Source organism: Branchiostoma belcheri, unplaced genomic scaffold, assembly GCF_001625305.1.
Source record: "Branchiostoma belcheri isolate BF01 breed outbred unplaced genomic scaffold, Haploidv18h27 scaffold6, whole genome shotgun sequence".
Taxonomy (NCBI): Eukaryota; Metazoa; Chordata; class Leptocardii; order Amphioxiformes; family Branchiostomatidae; genus Branchiostoma; species Branchiostoma belcheri.
This window is the reverse complement of record NW_017804242.1, coordinates 7,066,120-7,092,723: the sequence shown is the minus strand read 5'-3', so window position 1 is coordinate 7,092,723 and position 26,604 is coordinate 7,066,120. Positions and strand designations below refer to the sequence as shown.

The 26,604-nt window shown below is 41.4% G+C and overlaps 3 protein-coding genes and 1 pseudogene across 3 annotated transcripts; 3 read left to right on the top strand and 1 right to left on the bottom strand.

Annotated features, from left to right (window-relative positions):
* Positions 1-4,217: 4,217 nt before the first annotated feature.
* LOC109482508 (fibrinogen-like protein 1) lies at positions 4,218-8,772 on the top strand. The gene is made up of 4 exons (XM_019785238.1): positions 4,218-4,364; positions 6,601-7,284; positions 8,189-8,323; positions 8,538-8,772. The coding sequence occupies exons 1-4, from the start codon at positions 4,295-4,297 to the stop codon at positions 8,678-8,680; spliced, it is 1,032 nt and encodes a 343-aa protein (XP_019640797.1). The 5' UTR covers positions 4,218-4,294; the 3' UTR covers positions 8,681-8,772.
* A 2,082-nt stretch (positions 8,773-10,854) lies between these two features.
* Positions 10,855-11,682, top strand: LOC109482324 (annotated as a pseudogene).
* Positions 11,683-14,160: 2,478 nt separating this feature from the next.
* LOC109482514 (proteasome assembly chaperone 4-like) lies at positions 14,161-15,970 on the bottom strand. Its single transcript, XM_019785245.1, has 3 exons — positions 15,924-15,970; positions 15,003-15,103; positions 14,161-14,522 (listed from the first exon to the last, which is right to left on the bottom strand). The coding sequence occupies exons 2-3, from the start codon at positions 15,099-15,101 to the stop codon at positions 14,232-14,234; spliced, it is 390 nt and encodes a 129-aa protein (XP_019640804.1). The 5' UTR covers positions 15,102-15,103; positions 15,924-15,970; the 3' UTR covers positions 14,161-14,231.
* Positions 15,971-16,220: 250 nt separating this feature from the next.
* LOC109482520 (deoxyhypusine synthase-like) lies at positions 16,221-26,104 on the top strand. The gene is made up of 10 exons (XM_019785252.1): positions 16,221-16,417; positions 17,445-17,561; positions 19,327-19,497; positions 19,893-20,004; positions 20,576-20,682; positions 22,522-22,608; positions 23,431-23,536; positions 24,501-24,604; positions 25,231-25,356; positions 25,942-26,104. The coding sequence occupies exons 1-10, from the start codon at positions 16,340-16,342 to the stop codon at positions 26,023-26,025; spliced, it is 1,092 nt and encodes a 363-aa protein (XP_019640811.1). The 5' UTR covers positions 16,221-16,339; the 3' UTR covers positions 26,026-26,104.
* Positions 26,105-26,604: the final 500 nt, after the last annotated feature.

The window sequence follows — 26,604 nt, the reverse complement described above, 5'->3', positions numbered from 1 at the left end:
CCTAGGAAATTTTTTTTGACCTGGGGGGAGGGCCTAGGAAAATTTTTTTTACGCTACCCCCGGACGACCGCCCCCATCCCCTCCCCTCCCCGGTAAATATCGTACAATCCCTAAGAGTGTTTTCCTAGGTTCCCTCAGGCCATGTTGATTTGATTATATGGATGACATCAGCGCGCGCATGAATTTTCGGCTGTTTCCGAAAAAAAAAGTTTTCAACCATACTGTAAATCGTACAAAACAGTTGCAAAATGAGCAAAAATATACCATAAGTTACAAAAAAATTAGTAAAAACTATACCAATGTCGTAGAATGCCAAAATCAAACGAAAAAACGAAATTGTAAAGAAATGAACTTGAAGACTAGATTATTCGCCAAACCATATTCTGTGCCATTTGCTCAACCCTCATGACCACGTAGATTTCTTTTTTTTGCAAAACTTTTTTTTTATTCGCACGCGCGCATCAGTTTTGGGGCTCCCGGAGGATGTCATCCATATAATCAAATCAACATGGCCTCAGGCCGGTCAAAAAAAATTCCTAGGCCCAGGCCCCCTCGCTCGAATTATGTGTTTTCCCAAGGCCCTCCCATGGCTCACCAATGTTTAATTCCCTTTGAGGCCCTCCCCGGCTCAAAATATTCCTCAGGCCCGTGCCTCTTCCGTAACTAAAGGTAACGTTTCGCGTAACAAAGTATGAAAATGTAAGTCTTACTTACTTACAATATCCCGATGTTGAGTTGAGGAGACGCCCTGTACCCCAGAGACGCTCAGTCTTGTGACTGCGAGTGTTCCAAGTGACTTCAAGAAGCAGCCCACAAGTCCTTTTATTTTTTACTCTCCAGCAACGTCCGGGAGGTCGTTGAACCTTGACCCAGTCTCCTGACAATAGGCGAGGTATTATAATAGTCACGCGACGTCTTACTTAGTGCGTCCAAGGTGGTGCGTCGTTGACATGTGTACACAAGCACACGGTTTCTTTGTATCATAATAATCTGCATAGTCACATGCTGCGGATGGCATGCTGGCATTGACTGTTATATCTTACATGTACCATGCAGCAGGGCTCGAAATACAGGGTGCTGCTTAGAGCACAATAAATTTGGAGCTGTGCACACACTTTTTTTCTGTGCCCGGCGTGCATTACCAGTGCACCCAAACATTTTCGTAGGTTTACGAATGTAAAGATGTATACTACTACTCAGCATTCTTGTGTTAGAAAAATAAGAAAACCTTTGTTGTAGTATTTTTCTATAAAAAACATGATTAGCTTTTGCTGATATTCTATTTTATATGGTGCACCCCCCACAAAATTGTACACCCAATTTTTTTAAGTTGGGTGCACCAGTGCAGTCCTACATGTATTCCCAGAAATGAATTTTGAGCCATGTTACCATTATTAGTTGAACCTATCGGTCGTTTACAGGACAAAATGTGACTCTAACCAAGGAGCTTTCATCTCCTTGCTCTAACGCCACACCAATTTGATCAACCAAGTCTAGCTTCCTTATATAATTACAAGATCCCGATGCTGAGAAGACTTCCTGTACTTATTGAGTCTTGTAAGTGTTCAAATTACTTTCTTTACTTAGGCCACAGCAAATAAATTTTATGGATGACATCCTCCGCAGACTCCAAAATGCGAGCGGGCGAAAAAAAACAAGGCAGGCCGAAAAAACAAGGTTCCTACATTTTAAAATTTTGACTCAATCATTGTACAAATGGTTTTGATTAAGTAGGAACATCACATATACACACCCAGCATCACATATAACTGCATCAAAGTAAGAAGCAAAACATTAAATCAGAGTCTTTTCTCGTCTCCTCTCTTCATAGTTATCTGCCATCCACCTACTGGCATGGCAGCAGACATCTTTGCCCACTTTTGGCATATTGACCATTGTCAGAAGGCAACAAAATTTCTTGTTTTTTTCCCCCCAAATCAGGCGAAAATTAATGCGCGCGTCGATGTCATCCATAAAAATTACTTGCTGTGGCCTTACAAAGTCCTTTCATGCTAGTATATACACCCTAGCGGTCGTTGGCAGGGCAAGTGTGAATCTAAGGCGGACCATGCCCAAATAAATAATATATTAACAGTTAACCTTGTAAATAAAAAAGTGAACCTATCGGTCGTTGAGAGGGCAAATTGTGAACCTGACGCCACACTTATTTAATCAATATGAAATTGCCCTTTCTGTATTTTAATTATGTAAGTAAAATAATTTTATTTAAGAAGTGTAACTTAAAAGATCCCGGTGTAATGTTGAGAAGATGACCTGTACTTTTTGAGTCTTCTATGTGTTCAAATTCCTCCACAACCAGCTCATAGAAGTACTTTCATGTACATACACCGTAGCGGTCGTTGACAGGGCAAGTATGAATCTAAAGCCTTGGTCACAACCCACCGTACGTGCTTCTGCGTGCTGTCCACGTGGAAAAACGTGGGCAAACGTAGGGCATCCGTGCGTGGTGAGTACCACCTCCGTACGGAATCCTACGGATTCGGGAGCACGCAGACACGCCGTAGAACTTTAAGCGACGGTCACAACCCGCCGTACGTGCTTCTGCGTGCTGTCTACGTGCAAAAACGTGGGCAAACGTAGGGCATCCGTGCGTGGTGAGTACCACCTCCGTATGGAATCCTACGGATTTGGGAGCACGCAGACACGCCGTAGAACTTTAAGTGCATGTAAAACTTTTTCTACGTGCGGTCTGCGGATTCACCACCCGTGCGTGCGAGTACGAGCGACGCGCGTGCCCCGTACGCGTCGTGCGGAAGAAGCACGTGTGAGTACGGCCTACTAGCCTTACGGTAAAGCGACGGTCACAACCCGCCGTACGTGTTTCTGCGTGCTGTCTACGTGCAAAAACGTGAGCAAACGTAGGGCATCCGTGCGTGGTGAATACCGCCTCCGTACGGAATCCTACGGATTCGGGAGCACGCAGACACGCCGTAGAACTTTAAGTGCATGTAAAACTTTTCATGCGTTCGGTCTGCGGATTCGCCACCCGTACGTGCGACGCGCGTGCCCTGTACAGCCTATGAGCGTACAACGCACGTTTTCAGAAAAACGTAGCAGACGTGGCCTCCAAACAAAAACGTACGGACAAAAAGCACGTACGGCGGGTTGTGACAGAGGCTTTACGGTTTGTGCAAAACTACTATAAGATGCTATAGCTACGTTGCATTTTTATACGTTTTTACACAAAACAATTGTAATCGGGCAACTGAAACACCAAAAACACGTAACCAGGGGTGCCAGAGTATACAGTGCAATTTTACGGTATACAGTGCAAGTTTACTAGTTTACAGTGCAATTTTACGGAATACAGCGCAATCGTATTAGTATACTGAGTGCGATTTTACGGAATACTGTGTAGTACAAGGGTACAATACTAGGCTAATACAAAGTGTTCTAGTTACTGAGCTAATACAGAGTGGTCAACTTCTCGTTTTTTTTTGTACAATGGAAAACAGGGGTGCCAGAGTATACAGTACAATTTTACGGTATACAGTGCAATCGTATTAGAATACAGTGCAATTTTACGGAATAGTGCAATCGTATTAGAATACAGTGCAATTTTACGGAATACAGTGCAATCGTATTAGAATACAGTGCAATTTTACGGAATACAGTGCAATTTTACGGAATACAGTGCAATTTTAGTAATGACGTTGAATCACGTGACTTAGACCCAGCTTTCCCTGCTTTCTCCGTTTCAAGATGGCGGACGCCGCTGACTCACATATTTCTGTCTTTTTCGAGCGAATTCGAAATGATCCCCGTGTAGTAACATGCCCTGTGTGTAGTACTAGAAGTATGTAGCGATTTGACTAAAGGTCTATCTATGAGAACGGTCCAAATTCACTCGAAAAACACAGAAAGACGTGAGTACGCTCCGTCAGCGGCGTCCCTGGAAAGCCGGGCCCAGGTTACGTCATTTCAACGTTATTAGTAAAATTGCATGAAAAACATGATTAGCTTTTGCTGATATTCTATTTTATAGGGTTTGTCTAGACGCATCAAAAGTATAAATTATCGTTTGCATTTAGGTGTTAAAATTATATATATATGGGAACTCTTTGATATGATTAGGCCATGTTTAGAGGGTGACGTTACGAAGGTACATGTACATTGTAACACGCGTACGAGCCACGCTCAAGACAAAAGCGTCCCGGCACGACGGTGAAAGTGATACGAATACTGCAAACCTTTTGAAAACAGGACAAGTACATTACATTTACAAGCACAACGGGAAGCTACTGTTAGACTCCCTTGGCCAACGAAAGGAGACATGGGGCGGGTTGAACGAGTCATGCCGCTGCTTTGTATCACCTGGCTTGGTCTAATCACCGGTGTCGTAGGTAAGAAGACATAGTTCTTACCGTGAAGGTCATATACTAGTTCAAGGGCATCGTGGAGTGTTACGGTAGATAACTAGAAATTAGTGCTGCATATAGCTAAACCCACATTTAGGTTCGGGTCCGGATTCAAGTCCAGAGGTTTAGGTTCAGCTCCAGACTCGTAAGTCCGGACCTAAACCCACGGCATATACAAAATTGCATTTTGGCAACCTTGCAATGTTGTTTGGGCAAAACTTTGGCCACATAACACCGAGGCCGACACTTTACGATGCCCGATGGCAATGTTTTCTTCATTTTGCAGCAAAGATTTTGCAATCTACGGAGGGTTTTAGGTGGCTTGAAAAGGGGTATGACGTATGTGAAATGGTCTTTTATGGTTATAAGTCCGGACTCGGTTCTTGACTTTTAGTTTTTTTTGGACTTGAACCTAAACATTATTACAAGTCCGGATCCAAGTCCAGTGAACCGGTATGGAGCCCTACTAGACGGTATAATTGTGGTTGATACTTTGCAGTTTAAAATTACTTTTATGTTAATGTGCCACGTTTAAAACAGAGTATACACCGGAGATCAGGACAAAAATAGCTTTGAATTCATCACAACCATAGTGTGTTACACATTGGTGTATACACTATAGGGTTACGTGTTTTGGTGTTTCAGTTGCAGAATGTTTCGTTGCTTACCTGTAAGATTCGTTGCCCAATTACAATTTGTTTTGTGGTAATGGCCGTATAAAAATGCAACGTAGCTATAGCATCTTTTAGTAGTTTTGCACAAACACTTCTAACGTTAAGGGAGAGGGGGGAGGGCATACCTCCGTAAAAAACAAACGGAAGGAGTAGAATACACTACTGCGTTGTATTGTATCATTGTACTCAGCGAAGAATTGCAGAGAAACGTATACAGTTCACATTACAAGATCAACCTTGTGACGGTGGTATTGTTGGTTGATCCCTTTTATCCATGGTCACGGTTGCATACGCACTGAACTGCGTGATTAGTACGGTTAAGCCTCGGTCACAACCCGCCGTACGTGCTTTTTGTCTGTACGTTTTTTGGGAGGCTACGTCTGCTACGTCTTTTTCTGAAAACGTGGGGAAGGAGTCGCGTCTACGCACGTCACTCGCACGGTTTCGCAAGGTGTAAGAGTGTGGTCTGCACGCCACGTCTGGCCGTGAGCGGTTGCGTGCATCGTTCGTTGCGCAAGTGGTGAGTTATACGTGCTTACAACGTACGATCTCTGTGCGATTGCAACTTTACCGTAAGGAGGCCGCACTCACACGTGCTTCTTACGTACGGACCGTACTCGCACGCACGGGTGGTGAATCCGCAGACCGCACGTAGAAAAAGTTTTACATGCACTTAAAGTTAGTTCTACGGCGTGTCTGCGTGTTCCAAAATCCGTAGGATTCCGTACGGAGCCGGTACTCACCACGCACGGATGCCCTGCGTTTGCCCACGTTTTTGCACGTAGACAGCACGCAGAAGCACGTACGGCGGGTTGTGACCGTAGCTTAAGTTAAGTACTAACCGTACTAATCACGCAGTTCAGTGCGTATGTAACCGTGAAAAAGGCTCGGCAGCACACGTCGTACGATCGTGGTACAGTCGGAAATTGGCGGGGACACTTTTAGAGCAGTCATGCCTGTGTCCTGCATGATTCAGCTGTCTGTGTTACGGAACATGCGATCTCGGATTCTTGTCAGTTGTTGCATCCGGGGGAGGATATATCCTTCCGCGGAAGGGTTTTGTGGGAGATGTAGATTTTCACGTTCGCAGCCGTTTCTCGGGTTTGGGTGGACGGATTCTTTTGGGACTCTGTATATGTTTTGCTATTGGGCTGTAGATGATGCACGTTCTTTTGTTTTTATTGTATATGTGTTTTCGGGCGGGAAAATGGTGCCTTTTGATGGCCCCAAAACACCCCTTTGAGCGTGAAAATGGTTTCAACATTTGACTTTTGGTGTATTTAAAGTATTGCAAGTCTCGTCCACTTGTTGGTTCTGTCCAATATAATAGGAGCAACGGGGATGCACCTTTATGCGTTTTATTTCTAAAATACTCCCCCCCCCCTTTCCATTGCACACCTTCTGTACAGATATATATGTGTGTGTGTGCGTGTGTGTGTGTGTGTGTGTGTGTGTGTGTGTGTGTATAAGAACAAAGAACAGCAGAACGTGCATGGCTTTCCCAGACTGGCATTTCGAAATGTTGAATTACATGTACTTCATCACAGGCACAACCCCGCCGCAGGACTGTGCGGACCTGTTCGCCGCCGGGACCCGTAAGAGCGGGACCTACACAGTCGGCGAGCCCAGCCCGTACCGCGTGTACTGCGACATGACCTTCCAGGGCGGCGGCTGGACCGTCCTTCAGCGCCGACAAGACGGATCCGTGGACTTCGCCAAGACTTGGGAGGAGTATCAGCAAGGGTTCGGCGACCTGACCGGAGAGTTTTGGTTGGGGCTGGACAACATTCACACACTGACAACGGCAAAGAGTAACAACATTCTACAGATTGAGCTGGAAGATTTTAACGGAACGAGAAGGTACGCGCGGTACAGTACGTTTTCAGTCGGGGACGCGAGCGGGAATTATGTAGTGTCTATTTCTGGGTACAGCGGGGACGCAGGAGACAGCCTCACCAACAGTGGTCTGCCTGACATAAACGGCAGAATGTTTTCTACCATAGATCGAGATAACGACGGAAACAGTGGAGCGAATTGTGCATCTTTTTTGAGCCATGGTGGGTGGTGGTATCCGCCTAGCTGTGGACAGTCATTCTTAAACGGACGGTATGACTGTCACCAGAGTTCGGTCAACTGTGGTGCTGGCCAGGGAGTCGTCTGGTCGACCTGGGGAGGCACAAGTTACTTTTTGAAGAAAACAACCATCATGATCAGGCCTGCTGACTTTACAGGTACATGTAATCTATGGCAGGTGGAACATCAACACTCAATTCAACAGATACCAAATATGGAGGTATGGGACCTCCGAATCCTTGTTTCCAACGGCACACTAGAGGTTGACATTGTATTTTTTCTATTTCATTTGTGGTGCATTTCTGATTTTAATCAGGTTGTTTCTTTGTTTAATTTAGTAAGCACTTATATGGTCTGATGGATGAAGAATCATAATCGAGTGATGTATGACAGACTTTTATTCTAGAAGAAAAACTTTGTATAAGCTTCAACTCATTGATCATGAGTCGGAATATAGATAGATAGATGCATGCCCGTAGCCAGGGGGGTTCGGAAGAACCCACCCACAAGGCTCAAAGGTCCACTTTTTGGTCCACTTTTTATGTAATGGTCCACTTTTTGGTCCACTTTTTATGCAAGGGTCCACTTTTTGGTCCACTTTTTATGTAAAGGGCCAAGATTTTTCTTGAAAAGATGGACTGGAATCGTAGAAAACTGCTCCCTTTGTCATTGAATAAAAAATGTATCTCTGATTTTTTTCTTGGAAATCCTCTCAAAAACGCACGAAATGCCATTTTAGAATATTCATTTTTCAAAATTTTCTGAGGCAGCATGCGCCTCCGGACCCCCTAGGAACTTTGTACGGCGCTCGAGGTCCCCTCCAGCAGTGGGAAGAACCCCCTCATTCAAAATCCTGGCTACGGGCATGAAATGATGATGATGACTGGTTTATTGATTAAAACATTTTGCAGCCCGGAGGCTGAATAAATAGATAAATAGATATATAGGATTAAGAAAATTAATCAAAACTGCTATTGGAAAGAGTCTTCTAAAACTGATTTTGAAGCTTGCTTTCAATGTTAATCTCATTTTCTCTTTCAAGAAATTGACTTTGATTTGCAGAAGCACCAAATTGTTCAGGACCCGGAGTCGTAGCGGGGGCTGCAGTTGGATGTTTTACCGGCGGGTTACTGGTAGGGGGCGCTGCTGTGTTCCTGTTTCTACGTATCAGGAGAGCGAAGAATGGCGGGAAAAGAGGTATCGAATACCCACTACTTTCTGATCGTAAAGTCGTAATTACTACTCTCCAAATCTCTTCTTCATACATGATGTAATCCAACACCACAGGGTGCCTTCTACAGCACCAGTTACCATATTAACAGCCGTCTGGTTCGGGTCATTGACCTTGTTTGTTGGGAACGGAAGAAGAACAAGAAACGAATGTAAAATAATATTTTCCACTTCTTTACAGACGTAGGTGATGGAGAGTATGAAAACGTGCAACATCCAAGGGTGGCGTCACAACGACCCGGAAGCGGAAGTTATGTCGAGGTTTCCATGGAAACCATCGAACCACCAACCGTCCGGTCACCCCAGCCCTTGAATGACGACTAGGCCCTACCGACTTAATTGCCTTCGACAGAAGGCTATGAAATCGTTTTGGCACTGTTTGGCAGATTATGCACGATAAAGTTTGAAAGCTTGGTCCGAGGTTCACGATTTTTGGTAGGCAGGTTGTCTTAGTGATGGGCATTGTCAAGGCCAAAAATGGACTTCGTGGGGAGGTTCTTACGTGACTGGAGCTGACCTTTTGTGTTTGCGTTTTTTGTTGTACTCCAGATAACCCGGGAATCCTTAAATGGTTGCCTACGATTTTTAGTGGGCAAGTCGCCGTTGAGAATACGGAGGTCAAGTTCGGATATGGGCCTCGTGGGGGTTCCCATGTCATTGAATTTGACCTTTTGTGTTGGTCGTTATTGTTGTTAGCGGGATAATTCGAGAATCTGCAAATGGATGTTTACGATTTTTGTGAGCAAGTTACCGTTGACGATAGCAAGATCAAGTTCGGAAATGGGCGTCGTAGGAGGTCCGTACGTTACTGTAGTAACACTGGTCATTTTAAATTTGGAAAAGACCAAAACAATATCACACTGTCGAAGGCATGGATCACGTCCACCGGGGTTCTGGCCTTGCTCTAAGATCTAGGCCTGGGTAGTCCATGGTACTTACCGACAATACGGAGCCCGGGCGCCCAGGTTACCGAAGCTCCACGACTCAAGAACTCAGTACATACGTACAGTGCTGATTAATAAATTCCGCAAGAAGCCTGGCTTGTCGTATACGTCATTAAGTACTACTGTAAATTCACAATACCAGCTTTGCATTCCTGTGGTTTAGTAGCATTTTTATTTTTGGCCGGAATTTTTTTATTCGCCCGCGCGCACTAGTTTGGGGGTCTTCAGAGGATGTCATCCATAAAATTAAGACGGTGTGGCCATACCAGGAGCTGAGGCCTGAAAAATTATCTACCAGAGTCTGCAGAAACACTGAATGACCACTCCTGACGACTGTCGCAGCTATCAGTTCACCAATGATAGCATGGCAGTTTGTGGTTCGACCAATGAGAGAGCTAGTGGCTACATGTTTGTCATTTATGTTTTGGCGGAGGTGGGCGGGGCTGTAGAATCGGTCTATTGCAGGCCTTGGGCCGTGTTTATGTAAAGTCAACCAAACCGCGATTCGGGTAACTCACATTCCTCACATCTGGTCCACGTGCCATACATTTCTTTTAAAACGTGCCCAATCACGATTCTCCGAAACTACTGTCATTGTTGTTTGATGAAAACACGCTAGGTAGCGTGTCATTATTGTCAGAGGTCAACGACCTGCTTGCTGGTGCCCCCCTCCCAGCGTATCTCGGCCGAATGCCGACGTAGTCCCGCCAGAGGCGGCGAGCTCGTCCTAGAACGGACACATATTATTTGACCATTACTGCCCTTTAAGTTGCTGACACGTAAAATTTGGTATTGCATATAAATAAAGAAATATCACCCCGTAATCCATGACCAAGTGAAGTCACATTGAAATCACATTGCGTTCAGACGCAAACCGCGATACGGGAAAACCGATTCGAAACCACCACTAGAAGTGGCTTGGGATCGAGGCGCTTTCAATGTGATTTGGAGCGTTCAGATGGGGCCACTTGAAACTGGCTTCGGGGTAAACCGCATGTAAAGCGCCTTGGGTGACTTCACATAAACACGGCCTAACCAAATGTCGTCATTTTATATTTCTGAGATGTGCCAAGAAGATTATATGATTAAGAAACCTACATTCATTACATGTTGGCTGATTAATTATGTTTCTCTTCGTCGAAGGAAAACATGTTTTTTTTTTCTTTTTGAATCAAGTAAGGTCAATGGCCTGGACCAGACGGCTGTCACCATGGTAACTGGTTCTGTAGCAGACACCATGTAGTGTTGGATTACATAATGTAGCAGGCTTCATGGGCTGGTCACCATATTTTTATATGTTTGATTGAATTTGTTTAAGTAAGAGTAAACAGAACAGCAGTTTATTAGGCTGGACCAAAACCTCATTGACCACACTGTACCATGTAAAGGTAAAAATAATAGATTTTCTTTGCAAAGGTTACTTCAGTTGATTGATTTATTTTCTTGATTTAATCACGTTTGACATTGGGGTTTGCATTAGCAATGAATTAATAGTAACTGCTGATCGTGCCATTACACCAAGGAGAAGGGATTTCAGTCATCTGTACGCTCAGTTTGGGAAGGAGAACTATGGGGGGAAAGACAGACAGATGTTTGCCAAACTCGTGGAAAGACTTAAGTCATATGAAGAGGAGAATCCTGAGGCCAGCACCAGCTACCAGCTTTATGAGGGAGACAGTCAACCCCTCATTATTGCACTTGTGACACCACTGATGAAAAGGGTGCACAAAGAAGTACAGCAGTCAGGAGAACTGGTTTTCATAGATGCAACTTCAAACACAGAAGAACACAACCTGAAAGTGTTCATGCTATGCACACATCATGTGGCGGGTGCATTGCCATTGGGCATCGTGATCACTAGTGATGAAAAAGAAGGCACGTTGTGTCAGGGGTTTCAGACTCTGAAGTCTATTCTGCCCTCCCATGCCTTCTACGGGCATGGACCTGATGCAGGTCCTGATGTCATACTGACTGATAACTGTGATGAGGAGCGTAATGCTCTTACCCAAACATGGCCAGGTGCAAACCTTCTGCTCTGTACTACAACAGGTATGGAAGTGGCTGCATGACAAAAACCACAACATAAAACAGGATGATCGGCCCTACCTACTGAGCCTCTTTAAGAGATGCCTCTATGCAGAGACTGAAGAAACATTTCAGAACTGCTGTGCCGACATGTTTGAAGATGACAAGTGTAAGCAGTATGCAAATTTCATCACTTATCTGTCCAACCTCTGCGACAAGAAGGAGGCCTTTGCACTTTGTTTCCGTACACACCTGCCTGTAAGAGGAAATCACACCAACAACAACTTCTTAGAGGCGCAGTTTCTCGTCCTGAAAGACACCATCTTAAGGAGAGTGAAGGAGTACAATGTCGTGGGCCTTTTAGAGAGGGGTTCCGGCGGCGAACAGGTCCGCACAGTCCTGCGGCGGGGTTGTGCCTGTAATGAAATAATCTAACATTTCGAAATGCCAGTACTGGGAAAGCCATGCACGTTTCTGTTCTTTGTTCTTGTAAACAGGCACAAACATACACACACAAACACACAAACACACACACACACACACACACACACACACACACACATACACACACACACACACACGGCTATGTAGGATGACCGGCTATATTAAAATAACGCGTTAAAAACTCTTCCCCACCGCCCCGGGGCCTGAAACTGAAACACCAAAACACGTAACCCTATCAATAGTGTATACACCAATGTGTAACACACTATGGTTGTGATGAATTCAAAGCTATTTCTGTCCTGATGTCCGGTGTATACTATGTTTTAAATATAACACATCAACATAAAAGTAATTTTAAACTGCAAAGTATTATGTATTAACCACAATTATGCCGACTAAGTGATTTCTAGTAGGCGGTTCCGTACCGGTTCACTGGACTTGGATCCGGACTTGTAATAATGTTTAGGTTCAAGTCCAAAAAAAACTAAAAGCCAGGAACCGAGTCCGGACTTATTACCATAAAAGACCATTTCACATACCCCTTTTCTTTCCAAACCAACTTAAACATTCCGTAGATTGCAAAATCTTTGCTGCAAAATGATGAAAACATTGCCATCGGGCATCGTAAAGTATCGGCCTCCATGTTTTATGTGGCCACAGTTTTGCCCATACGACATTGCAAGGCTGCCAACATGCAATTTTGTATATGCCGTGGGTTTAGGTCCGGACTTACGAGTCTGGAACTGAACCTAAACTTCTGGACTTGAATCCAGACCTGAACCTAAATGTGGGTTTAGGCATGTGCAGCACTAATCTTGAACCTACTAAAGTTACCGTAACACTCCACGATGCCCTTGAACTAGGTATATGACCTTCACGGTAAGAACTATGGAGAAATATGTCTTCTTACCTACGACACCGGTGATTAGACCAAGCCAGGTGATACAAAGCAGCGGCAGTACTCGTTCTACCCGCCCCATGTCTCCTTTCGTTGGCCAAGGAAGTCTAATAGTAGCTTCCCCCTTCTCAGTTTACGTCAATAACACGACAAAGAAGTAGCTGAAGTTCCCGCGAATAGTATGTGTCCGTCTTGTCAAATCTAAACTCCCGGGCGAACAACTTCCTCATTCTACTTCCTTATACGCCCAAAAGTGCCAAATAAGGTCAAGGGTGACGTAAGGATTACACATGAGTTGCTTTATATGTGACAAGCGACTGGATATAAAATAACGAATGCAAGTATGATTCAGTAGGGATAATTTCTACACGCTAAACAATAAGTGTACTTGTAAAATGGCTGTTCTCCGCTCAGCCTGTTTTCACAAAGGTTTGCAGTAATCGTATCACTTTCATTGTCGTGCCGGGGCGCTTTTGTCTTGGGCGTGGCTCGTGTTACCATGTACCTTCGTGACGTCACCCTCTAAACATGGCCTGGGGCGCTGTAACCTCCAATTTAAACAGCTTTACTGTACACTACAGTGTAGTAGATGTATGGTATTACTAACTTCAAATGATATAGCAATTCCATGGTAACTGCATATTCAACAAGTACCTTGGCATATATATATATATATTTATACAATAAGATCTTTAGCAAGTACTTGAAGAAAAGCGTTCTTAAAAGTAACTGGGTCAATACCTGCAAGAAATATAAGAATGCAAATCTTACTGCAAGAAAAATTCTCAGGAAAAAATATCTTGCCCCATATTGACAAACAAGTTTTCAAATGTTTCTTGGACACAGAAAAAATTTCTTCATGGAAGATAAATTTTCTGTCTGGAAGAAGAACAAGATGAACAAGAAAAAACATTTTTGGTAGTGTGGTAACTGCATATTACACAGCAATGTGGACCTTTATTGGTGTATCTATTGACTAATACTGTCTATAATTTGATTAAGTACACATTGTTACTGACAAAGTTAAAGATAATAAGGATGACAATGTGGGTAATTAAGATAACTTTGAGGTGGCTTGTCATTCAACAAACCTTTCTTGCGATTACAACAATACCACCATGCTCACAGAGTATTGACTTTAACAAATAGAAACAAAGATTAAATGGGTTTTGAATAATATTTAGTATGATCCATATTTGTGCAGGTAAAATTCGTCTAGTACAAGTAATTTTCAATGTTAGCCACACCAGTGCAAGTATAGCCAGTAAACTAGAAAGGTAACATTTACAAAAAAAATGCATGTTTTCCTAATTGGCATATGGTTTGCTCTGTTAATTCTTACTCAAACACATTCATATATATGGTGACAGGAGTCTAAATCCCTTCTGCTATAAAATTGCAACATGATGTAACCCAACACCAGTTACCATGGTGACAGACGTCTGGTTCAGGTCGTTGACCTTATTGGTTTGGAGAAGAAGAGGAGGAAACAATATGTTTTCCTTTGGTAAGCATAAAAATATTTTCCCCTTGGCATCTGTGTATTATTCAAACAGTTATTTAGTTACAACCAGAATTTCTCTGGGTTGTCCTTGATTTCTTTGTGAATTCTCTTCTCCACTTCCACCAGTAACATTCCGTCCTGTGTCGGTAGGTTACAGCTCACAAACACTTGTTTACCCGTGTGTTTACAGAGTTTCTGTGCCAGCGTACATGACGTGGTGTCGGAAAACTCGCCTAACAGGGCGGACGTGGACGGAATGGAGTCAAATTTTGCTGGCAGTGCGACGGCTAAGTTGGCCATTGAAGGCTGCAGTCCCACCCATAGGAAGAAGCTGTCCTTCAGTTTTAGTACCTGTGAAGTATAGAACAAGATGTGTGAATAAACAGTTGACATACAACGGTCTTGTATAACACTCTGTGAATCAAGCAATAGGTCTGTAGTTGTGAGGAGCTATATGCATGCCTTAACTTTTTTGGTGACATTTCTGTTATAATTTTTATGGATATGGATGTTATAATTTTTCCAAAACCCCCGGCCCATTTTCACAGTTTTCGTTGGATTTTTGGATTGTTGCAGAGATATCTTTTCCGACATAACATTTGGAAACTACAGATGCAGTGGTAACCTTATATGCGCGAATACGACATTATATGAGACGTTCTAAAGAAGTGCTGTGCACAATACATTACGAGTTTCGCGCAGGTGCAGTATGTTCTGCCGACGTGCTCTGCAATGTAAATAAATATTAATAACGACACATATTTCACTCTTTTCTAACAATCTATAAAAATAGTTAACCATGGCATAGTTGGATTCTGGATTCTCACAAACCTGAAAGTGAACAGTCTGTTCAAAAACTCTCTCAGAGAAAGCGTGGACCCCAAGTGTAGGCTGAGCATCCTCAACTTGAGCTTTGGCCTTCTCTGTCATGTCGACCTGGAAAAAAAAAGACTCAAACTGTTTATTTCATAACAACGCTCAAAATGAGTTGACCATTCAAACTTCTACAATTCATTCCAATTTCTCTAACCTTCATAGAAAAAACTATTCTTCTTTTTAACTTCCCAAAATCCACAAATTTGGGAAAAGGTGGGACATTACATCTTCTATGGTTTACAAAAGAGAATTCAAAGCCTTCAGATATAGTTTTAGACATAGCTATAGTTTAAGACAACCCTTTCATTATGTAGATTTTAGTTACTTTATACTCAGTTTCAATGTTCTTTGATTTATGTTAGTAAATTGCAATTCGCCCCCGGGCATAAATACCTTTATGAATTCATCCATAAATTTGCAATAAATTTCTCTACTAAGCCTTGCACTGTGACTGAAATCGGTAAAAAGCATGTGTATGCACTGGAAAATCTTTTATTAAAGTTTCAAAGGCGTGCATGTATTTAAAATTTCCATCTTCCAACAACAGAAGAATATACAGAATTTACATGCATGTGAAGTTTATCAACCACCGGATAACAAATAGAAAGTATTTGGGTGCTAGATAAAATATTTCGACAGCTTCTACTATTTCCAGTCGCTTCTGAAGCTAATTTTTTTTTAACAATGTGTACAAGATTCTGTAGCCCCCCCTCCCACTACTGCCCTACACTTGTGAGCTGTTAGAACACATTTAGACAAAACTAGCGGCTGTCAACACTTTACAAAGGACACAATTCTACTAAGATACCTGTTTACACCCAAGGCTGTCACCAAACGACACCAAAAGTTTTGTTTTCTTGCTTTAAAAACACAAACTCACGTCACTTTGGCTAAGGCAGCATGCAACCAACGACTTGGGGAGGTTACAGGTCAAACTTCGACCTGGTGGTATATTTTTTAGCTGCCAAACTTTTTTATCAATATAATTTCCTCAGACAAAAATTCCAAGGTACGTAGGATTATAATTGCTAAGATATTTAAAACCAATTATAAGGTTTTAGATTTTAGATACTTGCTGAACATGTAATGATTTTTTATTATTAAAATTCAGTGCCATTATAGTCAGGCATTAAAACTGCTACTGCGGTAACCTACAATCTGTGAGGACCCTACTATTTCGCGGAAGTGCAAGTTTTTGCAAGGCGTCTGCACGTGAGTTAGTGAGTGTGTGTGTCACAGTACTAGTGGCCCTTTCTTAAGATCCAAGTGTCTTCGTTATCAGGGTGTACAAGATGGCTGAGGCTCCTCCAAGTAAAGCTACAGATGCCGTCTTAGTGCAGAGCGAAGAAATGCCGGCAGATTCTGTTGTGGTGAGTAGGACATAACATGTTATAACATATAAATTAAGTTAACTTTATATACTGATATAGTGTTACTGATAGTGATTTCTTCAAAATTAGAAGTTTAAGATTTCTACTATAAGAAACTATAAGAAGCGTAACTGATTAAGGAGCTAGATTCTTGCAAATTAATTAACTAATTATTGCACACTGTTTTAAGGTAATTGGGCCAATCATGGCCGGTTTACAAAAAAGTCCAAGAAAAGATTTGCAAGAATTTTGAAATTAACTTCTAACCGTGAACTGAGTCAAGTACGGCAGAGCTAACTAGCTTTAAAACAGCCTAAGGAATCCTTTTTTAAAATGTTGTAAAATGTATCCACCACAACTAGGGTAGAGCAGACAAAATGTGGTAAGACCAGTTCTACCTGTTGCCTTACAGTAAGCAGTGTACAAAATACTTTTTGAACCAGGCTGCCCAGTGGGCAACCTACGGCAAAAATTTGGTTGCCCATCAGAATTTTAGGTTGCCCCACCTACTTAAGTTACTACTTTCCTCAAATTATGTTACATACATTTATAAGCCTTTGACAATATTTCTAACAGCCTTTAGTAACGTTAACTAAACCGTTACTACTAATAGACATTAATACCTAAAATTAAAAAGCATCCGCAGGATACAGTAATGCAAGCCAAGTGGGCATGATTTGGGGGGAGGGGCATTCTTAAAATGCAGGTAGCACACTGGGCTACCTAGGTTCAAAAATAGGTTGCCCCAAGTAAAATTTGGTTGCCCGGGGCAACTGGGCTACCAGGTATTTTGCACGCTGAGTAGTAACAGGTAACACAGCTTCTTACATATTTATTACATTTGGGAAGGAAATTCGGAGCAGCAAAAATGGGAATTGAGTGGATGGAGATTTTTAATTGGGTGTCAGTTGATTGACAGGGTTGTGACCCAGTATGCCTGGGTGGTAGGATGTGACCTATGGGGACACCAGGAATGTGTACTGTTCTGACTGACCCCTGACCTTTGCCCCCTGACCTTTGCCCCCAGGTGTCAGGTTATGACTTCAGTAACGGAGTGGACTACCACGCTCTGCTGCAGACATACCTCACCTCCGGCTTCCAGGCGACCAGCTTCGGCAGGGCTGTGGAGGAAATCAACAGGATGGTACGTATGTCCCACTGCTTGGCATAAACAGTAAACCACCTATAACACACTGTGTTTTAGTGTGCAGTATGTACAAGATGTGTAAGACCTGAGACTGTAAAGTGTAAGGTTTGGTTCGCTCACACTTGGGATGGACCCCCATACACTTTTCAATAAGTGCAGTTGGATATGTGCATGTAGATATTTACATATCTACGCACACATAAAAAAGAGTTTCTTAAGTCGGTTAGGAACCCTGTTTCAGCACCAAGGACAGCACTCACAAAGTCTGCCTTGTCCCTCCAGCAACTAGTGTCAGTTATGGGACTAGGTAGGTAGGTAGGCAACTACCTAATAATAATAATAATAATAATAATAATAATAATAATGATAATGATAATGATAATAATAATAATAATAATAATAATAATAATAATAATAATAATAATAATAATAATAATAATAATAATAATAATAATAATAATAATAATAATAATAATAATAATAATAATAATAATAATAATAATAATAATAATAATAATAATAATAATAATAAATGGTTCATTGGCCATACATCACCCATGCAATCGCAGCCTTATAGTGCTGAATTGATGCAGGGTTTACAATCAGATGATACAAATGGTAACTAGAAAGGCCAATATTTGCTTTGGAGCAAATACAGCGATGGGTTCACCACATTTTACGACATGGCAGGGAAAGAATGAGAAACACAAGGGAAAACAATGATTTACATTGATATAACTATAATATGAAGTAACATACAACTACTGTAAAACAACAGTTGGATAGCTATTCCCTACTTTATTGGTTAGGATTTTTAATTGCATAATGCAAACTGTTGATTTTCAAAATAAAAAAAAACGTTCACGCCCCGCATTCCAATGCTGGAGCAGAAAAGCTTGAAATACCTACCAAAACACTTGAATAAAGACATACTGTCAGTATGGAAATGCTCTGTGCAGGTGTTAATCAAGTTAAATCCCAACAGCCAATCAGCAAGAAGTGCTCTGTGCAGGTGGAAATGCTCTGTGCAGCCTGTTAATCAAGTTAAATCCCAACAGCCAATCAGCAAGAAGTATAGAGGAAAGCTGCATGCCTATTGGTTGATGCCCTGCATTCCATTGTGATGACTCATGCCCAGACGTGGTAAACACGGCACACTAATACAGTAATACATTTGCTATAACACAGCCAAAAAACTCAAATAAAACCATTCTAAAAGCCTGTATCACAAAAATTTAAAAAACGCCTAGGGGTATTTGCCCACTGTACCTCCATACCAAATTTCAGGACCTTAGGCCCTAAAATGAAGAAGCTGAATCCATTTAAAAAATGGCAGGAGAAGAAGGAGGAGAAGAAGAAGAAGAAGAAACATCAGAAAAAGCAATATGGGTTCACCACCACTTCGTGGTGTGGTGAACCCATAATAATACACATAATAGTACACATGATACATATTTGTTCCACATTTTTGTGGAACTGTCGCAAGGGTCTGTGCGGCTGCCATTCGGCGCCACAAGGTGACCTCAATACGACTTTCCCCAACTGAAGTTATATTATAATACCCATTCACACCTGGGTGGAGTGAAGAAAGTTGTGTAAAGTGCCTTTCCCAAGGGCACAACGTCGGGGCGCATGTCCAGACATGTCCCAGGTACAACTCGGGATTGAACCCAGGTCTCCCGGTTCACATTCAAATGATCTACCACTATGCCACCCGACAACACACTACCTATTGAGATTACCACATTGTATTTCTCCCCAGTTGGAGAAGAAAGCGGAGCCCCTGCCGGTGGACCCTGAGGAGGACCAGCCCGTGAACCTACACCCCATGGGTCGCCCCAGGACTAACTGTACCATCTTCCTGGGCTACACCTCTAACCTCATCTCATCTGGAGTCAGGGAAACGCTCCGCTTCCTCACCAAACACAACATGGTAAGGCATGGGGAAATTATTGTTGTGTGTCCAGTTCTATTACTGAAAAACTGGCTCTTTCTCTCCAGTACAAAATACAGTCACACAAGTCACAACGGGGCTCAAAATTCATTTTTGGGAATAGTTGCACTAGTGCACCCAACCTAAAAAAATTTGGTGCACCGAATTTTTATATTCCCATGGGCGCATGGGCCACAGGCGCATGGGCATAATTTTTGGATGGTAGCTACAGATACATTGTAGCTCTTGTGCTTGAGAAGAAGTGTCGTCAGTATAGGGGCTTGTACTGGAACTGCAGACAGTTTTCAAAAAATCTATCATTACATTAAGCAGGTGCATTACTAAGCAACTTAGCTGAGTTCTTGATGTTATGGATATCTCCCATCCCACTACAGGTAGACTGTATAGTGGCTACAGCAGGAGGTATAGAGGAAGACTTCATCAAATGTTTGGCACCAACTTATCTTGGAGAGTTTCACTTAAAAGGGAAGGACCTTCGTGTGAAAGGTACTCAACTTGATCTTAAATCTCAAAAATATTTCAGTATGCTTAAATCCGGTGTTGTTGTTTTTTTCATTCTTTAGGCCACATCAATTTAATATGTTGGTTCTCGGATTTTTTCAGAAAAAATATGAAGCGACAGGGCGAAAAAAAATAGAATCAGGTCTAGGCATCCTCTTATACTAGTTATAGCCCCAAATGCTACGATAGGAGCCATGAAGTCAACACAAATGGCTGGATTACTAGTATTTAAATAAGAAATTTTGAACTTTCAATCAAACCACTGCATTGCTAGATGGAAAACTGTAACATCTAGGAAGAAAAGGACATTCCTCAACTGTTGGGGACAAAATATGAGCATATGTGACTTGATTCAGAACCAGAATCTTTTTTTTTTTTTTTTGCAAATCAGAAAAAAGGAAAAGGCAAATCTGAGAACCAACAAATTAAATTGGTGTGGCCTTATGTGCATTTAAAAGACCCAAAAGGTATTAATGTAAAACATCTTTCAGAAGCATTTCCATTTCACTAATGACCTTTTTGAACCTTTAAACATGCTTTTTCAAATATTTTTCAGGTATCAACAGAATCGGTAACCTGCTAGTACCTAACGATAACTACTGTAAGTTTGAAGACTGGATCATGCCCATACTGGACCAGATGTTACTGGAACAAAAAACACAGGTAGTCAAGTCTCTACTCTATGATGTTTATTGCTTTGTTTATCATAAACAAAACGGGTGGCGTCGGGTGGTGTAGTGGTTAGAGCGTTCGACTATGAACCGGGAGACCTGGGTTCGATTCCGATTCATACCCAGGACATGTCTGGACATGCGCCTCGACGTTGTGCTCTTGGGAAAGGCACTTTACACGAATTTCCTCACTCCACCCAGGTGTGAATGGGTACCTGACTTCGGTTGGGGAAAGTCGTATTGAGGTCACCTTGTGGCGCCGAATGGCTGCCGTATAGATCTAGACCCTTGCGACAGTTCCACAAATATTTGTGGAACAAATATGTGTTTTATGCGTATCATTATTTGTATTGATTATTATGTAATACTCTGCATCAATTCAGCCGCATAAAGGCTTCAACTGCATGGGTACTGTTTGGACAATAAAAACCATTTATTATTATTATTTTTATTATTATTATTATTATTATTATTATTATTATTATTATTATTATTATAAAGCATGTTTAAACTATAATTTTCAACACAATAAATTATTGGACTTACATGTACCCAAATCATTGACTGTACAACTTCAGTCTTGTAATTCCTCTTGCAAGAAAAACTCTGGTGTCCAAGATTTTTACTTTGACCAATGTGTCCAAACGTTCTGTAACTTATGATCCACTGCTCAACAAGTTACATGTTCTATTTGCATAAAGTAATGTCGCAGAAGTGGTGGATTGTTCATTTCTTTACAAAGACGAGTAATTACAAAAACAGTCAAAAATTTTGGAAAAGTCTAATTTTTTTGTTGAAAATTACTGAGAGTTTAAACCTGTTTCAGAATGACCTCAGTCTATAGATACCAAGTACTATTTACATGTAGTTACATGTATGTATGATCTTACAATGGTATTCAAAATATGTAAAATATGTTTACTATATTTGAGATATATCTTTCATTTGATATTTCATCGCAAGTTTAACTTTGTCATCTTGAGTATGAGTATCTCTTAGACTAATTATATTTCAGTCCATACCATGGTATGGATGAAATATATTGTGTTCTCTCATGTTTCTCCTTCTTCTCCTGCCAAACAGTCAAAGGGATTCAACTCCGCCATCATTCAGCCAAATGACTTGAAATTTGGCATGGAGGTAGAGTGGGCCAATACCCCCAGGCGTGTTTTTTTCATTTTTTTGATACATGCCTTTGAAAAATTTTAATGAAGGTTTTTTGGGTCATTTTTCTACAAAAAATTGATTTTTGGATCCTGAGCCCTGGTTTTACAGCCAAATGATCTGAAATTCGGTATAAGGGTACCTTGAACATGTGTCTACAGAATAGCAGTCACATATTTGGCATACACCACTTCCAAATGACTCATTTGGGGACTTTAATGGCTATTTTCAGCAAAAAAAGGGCCAAAAGTGCTATACCCGTTCCATGTTCTATCTAAAGAATGGCCCGTTCCATCTGCAGTTGGCCATGGAACACGTGTTCCATTGCGGGTTACCTGGGGTCACATTGCACGTAAGTCGTGCGTAATGACCCACACATTCAATTTTATGTGCCTAAAACCTTCAAAATGTATCAAATCTCATCATTGTTAGTATTTGCATACCTGTAATAAGATTAGTAAAGCTTTCAAGGATTCAATGTGCTTGTTCTTGCATCTTTGTTCTCATAGCTACTATTTAATTCATTTATTTGAGAATCTTTGCCAGTTTTGCACTGGGGTAAGTTTGGAATAGTCCACTTTTGCGTGGGAGGGAGATGGACTGAAATATGCTGTATTTGCTCCCAAGCAAATGTCGGCCTTTCTAGTATGTTTTGTTGTTTCTTTAGGGAACTGTCTGGACTCCCTCCAAGATGGTCCACAGACTTGGAAAAGAGATTGACAATCCAGATTCTGTGTATTATTGGTGTTACAAGGTAGGGCAGACAGGGCTATCTCAATACACATGGAATAAGATCACAAGCCATTAGCCTTCAGGCATTAGTTTGTATATAAAGTTAAATTACATGCTAACAGACTGTGTTTTGATACTTTGTAATGTTAGAGTGCAAGGCTACAGTTTTGATTGTTAATAAAAACTGATGCGTGCTTTCAAATACTTGAATGTGCATTTTTAGTTATGATGCCTTTGCTAATTTTACATTCTCTGGTTCTCATGTCATCTTGTCATGAATGGATGAGTGCCTCTTTTGTGCACCCTTTTGTGCACCTACATTGAATTTCGTAGAGTGACATCAAAATCAACAGTTGTCTCAAGCTAGCTGTGTTACTTAGGCCAAGAAAAAAAAAGTTGTGTTTCCTGTTTCCCGACCGACCCTAGACCGACCCTTTTTTGGGGGTGGACCTGCGAGGGATATTCATTCTTTGAGTTGATCAACCTTCTTTAGCACCATGATCTGACACTTCAGTGATAAAACGTTGTACGATTGGTTTTCTAACATTGGCATTGAATATAAATTTTTTAAGTGTCCTCGTGCAAGTTTTACTTTGTTAAACTGTATTGTACAAGTTACACCCCTATATAGAAATAATAAGTCTAAAAAGAAAAAAAAGACAATTCCTACCTACTGACCCTAATTTTTTCAGCAGTGAAACAGGAAACACAATATTTTTTTTCCTAGGCCTTAATATGTTTTTCAAGCATGCATAATTTATCCACAGTAAGAATCATAAACTATCTTGGCATGAATGCTGTTACAGTGTGCTGTTGTATGAACTGTAAATCTTTGGTTTTTCAGAACAACATCCCAGTGTTCAGCCCAGCCCTCACAGATGGGTCTATTGGGGACATGATATATTTCCACTCCTACAAGAACCCAGGTCTGGTGCTGGATATAGTAGAAGGTATCTGGAAAATGCTTCCATTTAGTGAATAAAGTAGATCTACATGTACAGTGTATAGACTTAAAGCTAACTTAAACATGGTCTGTTCCTGTATTTCTTAGAACAAAGAGTTCTATTACTTCCTTATACAGTAGTACATGTACTGTACATGTATACATTGAATGTGAAATTTTCAACTCATTCATCCAGTCTGATAATCATGTTAATGATTGTGATGTTAATGACTGTGCAAGGAAAAATATTTATTACATGTACATACAGGAGGGCCTGCATGGGGGGGTCCCAACAACGCTCTGCGCTAAATGTTGAGAAATGATGTATTATGCTACAGTAGCGATTACGCTTTACGATAAATTCCAAGTGGCTACAATTACGTAGAATTGAAACTCGAATTGCGCTGTACGCAAAATGCGCCAACTATGCTCTACATTGAATTAGAGTGGCCCGCCTACACTCTATGTAGAATTAAAACGGCCAATTACGCTCTACGGAAAAGGGCATAAGGGCCCCCATACAGCTGAAGTATTTGATTTGTGAGTAAGGTAATAATAATTCTACTATTTGTTGATGTCAATCAGTATCATTGTGAAGCAATCTAAACATAGGAGGGCATGCAAGGGGGGGTCACAACAACGCTCTATGCTGAATTCGGAAACCTCTCGATTACGCTTTACGATAAATTCGCAGTGGCTACAACGCATTACGTAGATTTTTAAATTAAAACGCTGAATACGCTCTACGCAAAAATATTAGAGCGGTCCGTCTACGCTCTACGTAGAATTAAAACGGCCAATTACGCTCTACGGAAAAGGGCTTGCGGGCCCCCACATAGCACATATACATGACAATGTGGGATAGACTTGTTTTCTTTAGTAAGGAAAACATTGCTGCATGGACACCATACGTTAGACAGTGCCTAACACTGACATTCTAACATTCTATAATGACGTTTCCTTGTCCACAGATATCCGTAGAATCAACAACATAGCTGTCCACTCTCAGCACACAGGGATGATCATCCTGGGGGGAGGGCTGGTCAAGCACCACATCAACAACGCCAACCTGATGGTAATTACCTTCACGCAGAAGGTTATGCTTTTGGTAGAAATTGTCAGCATATAGACCCCCGCGTAGCTTTGGTACTGCTTCTGTTGCCATATCCAATATTTTGGAGATGCCAGGCTTGTGGTTTTTTGATGGCAGATAGCCAAGAACACATTGGCTATCTGTACTAGGTTTGGCCCACCTGGCAACTTCATTGAAACTGCAGGGGCATCTTTAAAACATTTAGAATATCTTACGTTTTTGAAAGACAAGTTAGATGCCTGACCTACAGTTCCATGAATGGCTTAGACTAGCAGATATGAGATCAAGAAGTCACAGGTTCAATCCCTAGGTTCAATTCCTGCATGGGTAGACATTGTGTCCTGAGGGAAAGGTGTAAAGTGGGAACCAGACTTCAGTTTGGGAGGCGAAAGGAAGCAGAAGGAAAGGTATGGGCTCCACAATCCACTTTGGGTATCGCAATAAATTTGAAATCTGCAAGGGTTGGAAGTGGGTGGGCAGAGACTGGGTTTCAGTTGATTGACAGGGTTGTGACCCAGTATGCCCTGGGGGTTAGCAGTAATGTGTACCCTATAATCATCATTGTATTAAATATATATACATGACGTAATGTCCATGTTGTGTCGCAGAGGAACGGTGCAGAGTATGCTGTGTATGTCAACACTGGACAGGAGTTTGATGGGTCTGATGCAGGGGCACGGCCTGATGAGGCAGTGTCATGGGGCAAAATCAAGATGACTGCCAACCCTGTCAAGGTACTGTAGGTGTTATCTGATCCATTTCAAAAATGTTTTTTGGCAGTTCTAGCTTAGCATCATAATCATCAGGTTTAGGCCACACCAATTTAATTTGTTGGTTCTTGGATTTGCCAATTCATTTTTCTCTGATTTGCAAAAAAAGGATATTGGTTCTGAATCAACTCAAATATGCCTCATATTTTGCCCCAACAGTTGAGGAAAGTCATTTTCTTTGTACTTGTTGCATTTTTTCCATCTATCTATCAATGCAGCAGTTTGATTGAAAGTTCAAAATGCGTTGTTTAAATATTAACCTAGCCTTTTGTGTTGACTTCATGGCTCCTATCTTAGCATTTGAGGCTATAATAGGATGCCTATAGCTACACTTTTATTTTTTCGCCCTGTTGCTCCAAATTTTTTCTGAAAAGATCCTAGAACCAACAAATTAAATTGGTTTGGCCTAATCATGGTATGAAAGATAATAATCATGTTAATGAAACACAAACCATTGATAACATCATTGCAACTTGAGCAAGAAGTCATGTTTGCAAGAGTGTTGTTAGTAACTAATGAATTGCTTATTTCTCTTTCGTGTGTTTCTAGGTGTATGCTGATGCAACACTTGTGTTTCCCCTACTGGTAGCTGAAACCTTTGCCAAGAACATCAAGGCACCAACACCTACGTAGCTAACCATGTATATAAGAGAAACATGGTTTTCAAACTTAAGAGAAATACAGTCAAACCAGCCCAAGAAGACCACATCAGGGTGTGATAAAATCTGATCTATGTGAATATAGGTAAAAATGGTCACTATAGACAGGATTTTTAAAGGCATCCAGTGCAGTTTTTCTAGTCACTTCACTTAACTACATACTGAGTTGAATCCACACTATCTCAATGTATATTGACGCTCATGGAGCAAAAATTCCCAATAAGTCTGATAGAAAATGGATACTGGAAGGGCCCTGGGCTGATTTTTAGGGTACCACCTATAAAATAAAGGACTCTTCTTGGGGCTTGTTTCTGCAGTTTTAAATTACCAAAGTACGAAATACTGACTCAAATGTGCTGATGTGAAGCAGTGTGTGCCAATATCACAAAGATTGCCCTATTCAGAATATTTCCAGCTTTGTTGCCCTGAAATCGCATTGGATGCCTTTTGTGCTTGTGTCAATAGGAAAATTTACCCCCCAAAAGTGGTAACGTTAACATTGGCCACCTGGTCCTTAATGTGTGAGGTGGTCACTTGTACAGATTTGATTGTA

Bases quoted from the DNA above. Each gene is read 5' to 3' on its own strand.
- LOC109482508 (XM_019785238.1), top strand. From the start codon at position 4,295: ATGGGGCGGGTTGAACGAGTCATGCCGCTGCTTTGTATCACCTGGCTT. The intron at 4,365-6,600 runs GTAAGAAGACAT...ACTTCATCACAG, and splicing joins TCTAATCACCGGTGTCGTAG to GCACAACCCCGCCGCAGGAC. The intron at 8,324-8,537 runs GTATCGAATACC...ACTTCTTTACAG, and splicing joins GAAGAATGGCGGGAAAAGAG to ACGTAGGTGATGGAGAGTAT.
- LOC109482514 (XM_019785245.1), bottom strand. From the start codon at position 15,101: ATGACAGAGAAGGCCAAAGCTCAAGTTGAGGATGCTCAGCCTACACTT. The intron at 14,523-15,002 runs GTTTGTGAGAAT...TATACTTCACAG, and splicing joins AACAGACTGTTCACTTTCAG to GTACTAAAACTGAAGGACAG.
- LOC109482520 (XM_019785252.1), top strand. From the start codon at position 16,340: ATGGCTGAGGCTCCTCCAAGTAAAGCTACAGATGCCGTCTTAGTGCAG. The intron at 20,005-20,575 runs GTACTCAACTTG...AATATTTTTCAG, and splicing joins GAAGGACCTTCGTGTGAAAG to GTATCAACAGAATCGGTAAC. The intron at 22,609-23,430 runs GTAGGGCAGACA...TTGGTTTTTCAG, and splicing joins TGTATTATTGGTGTTACAAG to AACAACATCCCAGTGTTCAG.